The sequence below is a fragment of the Olea europaea genome, unplaced genomic scaffold, assembly GCF_002742605.1.
Source record: "Olea europaea var. sylvestris unplaced genomic scaffold, O_europaea_v1 scaffold1809, whole genome shotgun sequence".
Lineage (NCBI taxonomy): Eukaryota > Viridiplantae > Streptophyta > Magnoliopsida > Lamiales > Oleaceae > Olea > Olea europaea.
This window is the reverse complement of record NW_019235840.1, coordinates 93,039-101,863: the sequence shown is the minus strand read 5'-3', so window position 1 is coordinate 101,863 and position 8,825 is coordinate 93,039. Positions and strand designations below refer to the sequence as shown.

The 8,825-nt window shown below is 32.6% G+C and overlaps 1 protein-coding gene across 2 annotated transcripts in view; it reads left to right on the top strand.

The window, feature by feature from the left end:
* The first annotated feature begins 6,358 nt into the window (after positions 1 to 6,358).
* The window catches only part of LOC111378382 (pleiotropic drug resistance protein 1-like), a 7,516-nt gene continuing 5,049 nt past the window's right edge, over positions 6,359 to 8,825 (top strand). Inside the window, exons 1-9 of one of the 2 annotated variants that reach the window (XM_023001575.1) lie at positions 6,359 to 6,946; positions 7,041 to 7,161; positions 7,278 to 7,366; positions 7,460 to 7,544; positions 7,649 to 7,808; positions 7,916 to 7,992; positions 8,432 to 8,485; positions 8,573 to 8,663; positions 8,745 to 8,816. In XM_023001575.1, coding sequence (XP_022857343.1) covers positions 6,591 to 6,946; positions 7,041 to 7,161; positions 7,278 to 7,366; positions 7,460 to 7,544; positions 7,649 to 7,808; positions 7,916 to 7,992; positions 8,432 to 8,485; positions 8,573 to 8,663; positions 8,745 to 8,816 — 1,105 coding nt within the window. In that variant the 5' untranslated portion in view covers positions 6,359 to 6,590. The remainder of the gene's footprint in view (positions 6,947 to 7,040; positions 7,162 to 7,277; positions 7,367 to 7,459; positions 7,545 to 7,648; positions 7,809 to 7,915; positions 7,993 to 8,431; positions 8,486 to 8,572; positions 8,664 to 8,744; positions 8,817 to 8,825) is intronic. The other variant, XM_023001576.1, reaches the window with a different exon arrangement.

Below are 8,825 nucleotides of genomic sequence, written 5' to 3'. Positions count from 1 at the left end.
TTTTCCCTTCGAACATGTGCATAAGCTTGTTCAACGATAGGAATGGTTGTAGCAGAAGTACATCACTCCAAATCTTGTCTAGTCTGTCGTCCAATCCATCAAGAAATATATAAACTCTATCTTCTTGTAAGAGAGTTATATTTCTTTATATCACCAGCATACTCCAATGGATTTGGATGGCGAAAATCGATCTCCCTCCACAAACCTTGAAGACTGTTGTAGAATGATTAAATGGACCCCCAGCTTGTTTCATTCGAGTCACACGTCTCTTCAATTCATATACCTGAGATGTGTCAATTCCATCAAAATAAGTTGGAGCAATTGCCTCCTATACCTGTTTGGCAGTTGGATAATGCATAAAATTACTTATTAAGGATGGGTCCATAGAATTTATGAGCCATCCTTTTACAATGGCATTTTCTGTTCTTCATCTTCTAAAGGTTGAATATGATGGTTCAGGTTGTGGGAGGTCACCATTTATGTAGCCTAATTTGTCCCTGCACGATACATACATCTCAACAACTCGGTGCCATAGAGCAAAATTGGTACCATCAAGTTTAATACTGATTTATGCGGCAGCCTCATAGGTTGTGGCTGGAGTCTGGGTCAGGTTTTGGGTCAAAACTTGCGTCATTTTAGTTGTTAAGTTTTCGAGGATAGCAACCGTTGAGTTCTCAGCCATAGAGTTCTCATCATGCTGTTCAAGTTCTGCAACATCAAGTTCTCCGTTCTGATACCATGAAAAAACACAGAGAATTTTTTTGAATGATTTCTATATATTCCATTATACTAGGAATCCATCATATATACAAGAAAGCTGTGAACTGATTGGGAAAGCTTTCTACCTCCAAAATTTAAGGGATTCACAACAATTAAGGTAACTAAATATTCCCATAATCATTCTAATTATATGTAAAATACAGTTCATGCCAACACTTGGGATATGGTCCCTCCCTCACTGTGTCACAATGTGGTTGGTTGCAAGTAGGTTTCATATTTAAGGATATGTTGATGGCACCATAGAATGCTACAAAGCCCATCTTGTAGTCAAGAGCTTTCATGAATGCCCTTTTGAAGACGATTATGAATCTTTTGATCCCGTCATCAAGCCAACATCAATTAACCTTGTTCATTGCAGCTCTTCTCAGGGTTGGCCAGTTTGTTAACTTGGCGTAAACAGTGCCTTTCATTGAGACTCAATTTCTTAAAGAGGTATTCATGACCCAACCCTCTAGTTGTACTGATTCTGCCAATTAATCTCAGGTTTGGGCTGCAAATCGTGAGTTGTGACAATAGAACATATACTATCATGCGTTATTTATCTTGGGAATGCTATTTCTTGGTCTTTTCGTAACCCAAAGTATGGGCTTGTTCGGTAGTGGTTTTGAGATTTATTTTTTGATCGTTGGAGAAAAAAGTGGATCTTACATATCAGAGAAGAAGTAAAAAAAAATAATGATTTGAATAGTGAAATAACGGTTAAAAAAATAATTTTTTGGGATGAAAAATTGCTACCAAACATGTACTATATTATCCGTTCTTCCTCAGAAGCCGAATACCTCATTGTTGCCCCAACTGTTTCTGAACTATGATGGATGCAATCACTACTCACTGAACTTGGCCACTTGCTTCTACAGCCATCAATTATTCGCCGTGATAGTGTGGAAGCGTGCAAATCGAGTTTTTCATTTTCACATGAAGCATTTTTCATTGATTATCGTTTTTGAAAATGTTTCTCTTTCAGTTACATACATTAGTTAGCTGATGCACTCACAGAAGCACTGCCTTGTTCTCATGTAGAATTTCTACATACCTAGATTGGTCGGGGCGTGTTACAGGAGATAAGATCTTCACATGGTTTTTCAAATTCTTTAATAGAGTTTAAAAACTCTACATCTTGCTGATGATGTACTTAAGAAAATCAAGATTGATTTAGATTTTGTGATTTCTTTTATAATAAATCGATTTTAATTGTTGTTAATGTGGAGACACGTCATTGTAATGATAAATTTCGTAATCTAATTATGATTTTAGCGTTGGCATCATGATTCATGACAAACATTTTACAGTATGTGTACAACCTGTCCTCATGATTGATTTTTATTCAAATATTTTTGTTAAATCCACAACTTTACGTCGGAAACACAATTTATCCCATCTATTTCAATAACAAGAAAGGCAAAACAATGCCCCTCGGGGCACAGCTCAACTGATGGATCAATCAACATTGTCTTGCTTCCAGCGGCAGGGTGGAGGTTCGAATCCTGATGGGAACCTGCGGCCAGATTTATTTGGTGTGGAGCAATCATTTTGTAGAAGGATCTCTTGTGCGCAGAAGTGTACAGGCGGTAGGGGGAACTTATGATCCAATTGAGGTATAACCCGCGATTTACCCCCTCTAAGGTTCTAGGGGTAAGGATCTTGAGGGTCCAGGATTTAATATAGTGTAAGCTGGGATAGCTGGATATCAAAAAAAAAAAAAAAAAAAAAAACCCTCACGTCTCAACGTCATGGTTACTAAATATGGACTCGATGGGATGATCTGATCGAAAGATTTGCGAAACAAACTGACAACCGATCCTTAAATCCTTGACCGCTTTCATGGAAAATACTGCCACTAGCCACTGTGCCAGTGAACATATTCAGAGAAATGTATTTACATTGTATATAAATTAGAAACAAATGAAAATCGTCTAAATTGGTATTTATCATCTAATCTTGAAAATACATGTTAAGGGATAAAAATATCCCACATCAAATAAAGATGTAAAATATAGACTAACTTATAAGGTTTTGGACTACTCTTCTTAATAAGGTTAATATTTTAAGATGAAATTTCAAATCTTTACATGGTATTAGAGCCCATTAAACTCTGATGGGCAATTCAATCCGATTAAGACTCTACAAATGGCACACGAATTTTAAGATTGATCTGTTCAAACGAGCCACCATCTTATTGGGGCATGTTAAGGGATAAAATAGCCAACATCAAATAAAGATATAAATATAGACCAACTTATAAGGTCGTGGACTACTGCTCTTAACAAAATTGACATTTTAAGATGAAACCCCAAATCTTTACAATACACGAAGCTTGAAACATGCAATATACCATGTGAGCAGGCGGCGGACCCAGACAGTTCAAACTGTGGGGTCAAAATTTTTTTTTTCGAACAACGTATCATGAACAAAAAGGAAAAATCGGTTGTTTGTTATTCATGTTTGGTGTTTGCACTTTGGGAAAAAATTTGTGGATTATACGATATATCTATGGACTAAATAATGTATATAGATTTATGATATGGACATTTTGAGGCAGAAAATTAAGTTTTCAGCAAAAAAAAAAAAAAAAACCCTATTCAACCAGTTACATTCATGGATTAGAAAGAAATACTGAGAATTTAGAACGTCTTATTTATACAACTAATTAGAAACCTACTGCAAAACTTACTAGAATCACGATAAATCCCTAACTCAACGAAAAGAATTTAATAAACTCTAAATATTCTATAAAATAAAAGACTTGCTTGATCTCTAGAGAGAAAAATCTTCCAAATCACAAAAAACAAGACTTTAAGCCCTGAGTTTGCTTAGAACCTCAATACTGTGCGATTAAATCCAAATTGAACTAGTTGTTGACAACTAGAATTTCAGCGCGGCCTGCATAATGTAATATTATACACGACTAAGACAAAGAATGTAGCAAAGATAAGAAGCAAATATTGTACGCACAAATGAAGTCAGGGACTGATCCAGGATTGAATTTAAGATCGGACTACAAAATTTCAAATCGGGTTACTACACGGAAAAAAATAATTTACACGTAAAAAATTGCTTTTTTACCCAAAAAATTAAAAATAAAAAATACCTTAAAAAATGTTCTTGGACTTGACAGGGGGTGGGGGGCTACAACCCAGCCTAGCCCCGCCACCCCCAAATCCATCTCTGCATGAAGTAGAAGATAGAAAAAGACATAGTAACTCGATATCAATATACATACATGATTATCAAAATATTTTCGATATTAAAAATAAATTTTGTCTCTCCACAAAGCGAGTCGCCCCACTATCGGCGCCACCACCCTCTCCGCCTTTCTTGGTCCCTATCACATCTTGTCTCTTTCTCTCTTCCTCCGATCTTCCGAATTAAAATAAATGTGAGTCTATCATTTTTTTTATTTTTTATTTTTTTATTTTTACAAAACAAACTCCAAATTTTATAGATCAGCCCTCACATATGACGGAGGAGGAATAAATTTGAGTCTATCATCTTCGTATTTTTTGTTTAGTTTTCTAGAATGGCATAACGCACACTTAATTTGACTACAATTTCAACATTCCATTAATTGACTTTCAACTATATTTGACCAGTTGTGGGAACAATGTGACTTCACCAGGTCAAATTTACTTTTTTTTTTTTTTTTTTTTTTTATTAATCTTTTAAAATTTTCTTTTGTTGAGATATGTCCCTGAATTGATATTAATTATTTGAATAAACCTTTATTTTTTCTTGCACAAAAATCTTACTAGAAAAAGATATTTTGTTATTTCCTTGCTTTGGTACAACTTCCCATTATAAAAAATTAATTTACAAAGGTCCTTTCTAGTAAGAATATCTTAAAAATATTTTTCTTGGAAATATATTTTGTAACCAGTGTCAATTCATAAAGTAAACATCAATGACACTACGGTCCGTTTGATAGCGCCGTATTCTACGAAAAATGTCACATTCGAGGAATACATTTTTTAGCTCGGCTGTTTGATACGAAAGTAGAAATGAAGTTCGAATTTCAATGTACAAACACTTAAAACATGTTTTTGGCCAATTTCATAAAGATCGAATTCTTATGATTTTGGTGATTTTTTTTCTTTTCCAACTTATATGGAATTGATTTGTCTTTTCCACCTTTGTTATCAAACGGACTCTAAATGCCAAACTACATGACCAGATAAAGTAATTTACAATTTTTTCACATATTGTTATCTTAATTATTTTTATTTCCTTTTAATTTATAGTATCAAACATGATACATACATAATATTAAAAAAATTATTTGGACAATTTTTTATGGGTTCAATATATTATTAATCTATCAATAATGCAGAGACCAATCTTAAATACTATTAGCTGTAAAATTTATATTATTATTTGGAACCTTCCCAATCACTGTCCTACCATCCCAATATAATGAACAAACATATGGAATATGTAATTCAAAGCTGGAGGCTATGAATATTTTTTCTTTATAGTTTGAACGTGGCCGAATATGCAAGTTGAATTATATTTTGACAGTCAACCAAATTTTATATATACAATCTAGATTCTTTGTAGATAGGATTCGAATATATTAATTTATTGATTAATCGTTTTTTTTAAATGAAATATTGTTATTTAATTTAATTAATATCTTGAGTTATAATTTTATGGAAAATAAATGGCCAGTCTTGAGGGTTATTTTAACTGTTTCTATTTTTTTAATCTTATATTTGAATTAAATTTCAGATTATTTAGGGATTTTTTTAAAGTTAAATTGGCCTATCAAGTTCTATTTAACAAAATTTTATGTTAACAAACTTAATTCTAATTTTAAGTGACATTAAATATTATTATGTAACAATTAGGTAATTAGCCCTTTTTTTCAGCTTAAAATTTAAATTTAAATTTTTGTTAAAGTCAATAATTAATTATAATTACTCATTTCATAAAATTCACAACTTATCAACTATAAATTTCATCAACTTTTATCAAAATTTACAAAAAATTCTAATTTTTATTTAAATCAAATGGGGACTTAAATTTATTTTAATCAAAGCTTAGTTAATACGTAAGTGTATGTTTGGCAGCATTTTTTCATTACAAAAAATCAACTTTTTGATAGTTATTTCATTATTTCAGCCGTCATATTTGACTTCTTCATTTATGGATGGGACCCACTTTTCTCTCTAACAGTAAAAAAATTAATTCTCATAATTATTGCCGAACAAGCCCTAAGATTATGGCATAAATAAATTTAAAATGTACAACCCAGTGGCTTTTGACAGGGTCATCGGGTCAAAATAAATTATAAATACTAATAACTAAGTTATAAGTTATAATTTTATCCTTTAGCAAATTACTAAAAAATAATTACAGTATGTGGCCGTTGCACGTGCAATAAATCAAATAAATATTTTATTACAATAATATTACATTCTACACGGCAAATTGGCATGAGAAAATTGAAAAGTCAGAATATTATTTTTTTTGATTAATCATTGGTCATGAAAGGTAGCATAAAATTTATCTGAGAAATTTCTTGGTTGAAATCTCATTATAAGTAGTAGTCGTTTCAAGTTCGTTAAACACTTAAAAACATTCTCTACATTCATTCTTTCCATCCTTGTATCGCAACCCATTTTTCATAAATAAAATTTTGATTTCAAATTTGTGTTTTTTGATATCCCTTGTGGAAGAAAAGGAGTTAAAGATTGAAATAATCTGAATTCTCTTCGCATTTTTTTTGATTATTTTTGACATTAAGCTCCTTTTTTACCCAAAATTTAGCAGTTTTCTTGGAATAGTCCAGTGGAGTTTGTGCTGACAGGGTTAAAATGGAACCCGGGGATCTTTATAAAGCTAGTAGTAGCTTAAGAGTAGGAAGTAAACATATGGGAAGTTTAAGAGCAAACGGTTCATCAATATGGAGGAATACTGGAATCGAAGTTTTTTCACGTTCTTCACGAGACGAAGATGATGAAGAAGCTCTTAAATGGGCTGCACTTGAAAAACTTCCAACCTTTGATCGTTTGAGAAAAGGGCTTCTGTTTGGATCAAAGGGTGCTGCAAATGAAGTTGATGTTCAAAATCTTGGATTTCAAGATAAAAGGAATTTGCTTGATAGGCTGGTAAATGTTGTGGATGAAGATAATGAGAAATTCTTGTTAAAACTCAGAAATAGAATTGACAGGTTAGTATTATGATTGATCCTGGACCCTGTTTCGGGTTTATTGTATCGAAGTCTACAATGCAGATTAAATTTATTGATTTCTGATTATTTTCAGAGTTGGAATTGATTTGCCAACAATTGAAGTCCGGTTCGAGAATTTGAATATTGAAGCAGAAGCTTATGTGGGAAGCAGGGCTTTGCCTACATTTATTAACTTCAATATTAATATGATAGAGGTAAAACATTTACTCAAACATTAGGCTATGAATCCATATTTGATGTTTTATAGATATCTCTGGTTTATAATTCAGGATGTCTCAATCTAACTTTGTGATTTTTTGATCTCTTAAAGGGCATTTTGAAATCTCTCCATATAGGAAGTAACAAAAAGAGAACTCTTCCGATCCTCAAGGATGCCAGTGGTATCATCAAGCCCTGCAGGTAAGAACTCAAAAATCCTATATATATCGGTTTTTTTAGTGTTTGGCCTTATATTTACCAGGTTTTCCTTCTCATTTTCTTGTTTGGAAACAGAATGACATTGCTTTTAGGCCCTCCGAGTTCCGGGAAGACAACCCTTATGTTGGCTTTGGCTGGAAAGCTTGACCCTGCATTGAAGGTAAAAGGAAAAAAAAATGAAAAACAAGGGATCATTTCCACATGGATATGAATTTTCTTTTAATCAATTCAACTTTTATAAATGAAACTAAATCTATGCGGCAGGTTTCGGGGAGGGTAACCTATAATGGACAAGGAATGGAAGAGTTTGTACCCCAGAGAACTGCAGCATACATTAGCCAACACGATCTTCATATCGGAGAAATGACGGTTAGAGAAACCATGGCTTTCTCTGCAAGATTCCAGGGAGTTGGATCCCGATATGGTTCGTTCAAAGAACAATGGATTATTATTTCTATGTTTATTTTTCAAGTTTTTGTTAGTTTCTGGAATCGGAATTCTTATTTTTTATTTATGTTGAAATATTTACAGAGATGTTAGCAGAGTTGTCAAGAAGAGAGAAAGCAGCAAATATTAAGCCCGATCCTGATATCGATATATACATGAAGGTAAAAATAAACCCTCGAATTTCTTATGGACTTGATGAGAATGATTCTGATATTTAAAATATTATAGCCATGTTATTTCTGTTCAAACTGAAAAATCAAGAAATTGTGGTTACATTGGTATTTCACAGTGGCTCATGTCACAAATTTAATAACATTTAGATGACGAAACTCACTTTATATTTCATTATTTGGTTCTAAACTCTTACATGTTGTGAAGGAAACGGAATTAAAGAGGAAAATTAGTAAAAATCTCGAATTCAGAAATTCAGAGTTTTGTAGTTTTTTAGAATATGAGTTAAATTGTAGAATTTCTTCCTTGTTTATTTTTGGTTAAAAATTTGTACCACTCAAATCTGTTTTCAGACAACGTTCTGCACATTAAATTTTATCCCATCAAGGAATTTTTGAGGCAAACATTTTGTTGTTTCCGATTATGTAGGCAGCAGCTACAGAAGGAGATGAAGCTAATGTGGTCACAGACTATTATCTTAAGGTACAATAAACTTAAATATTTTGTTATTGAACTATAACATTACAAAGTGGAGCAAATTTCAAAAATTATTTTCAATTCTCTTTCCAGGTTTTGGGGCTTGATGTCTGTGCAGATATTTTAGTTGGAGATGAAATGATAAGAGGAATTTCTGGAGGACAAAAAAAGCGTGTCACAACTGGTAAAATAAACGAAAAACAGAACAACAAATTTTCTTAGTTGTCTCAATCATGATTTTAATTGTTTTGATCAAAATTTACAGGGGAGATGCTTGTTGGACCAGCAAAGGCACTTTTCATGGATGAAATATCCACAGGATTGGACAGTTCCACAACTTTCCAAA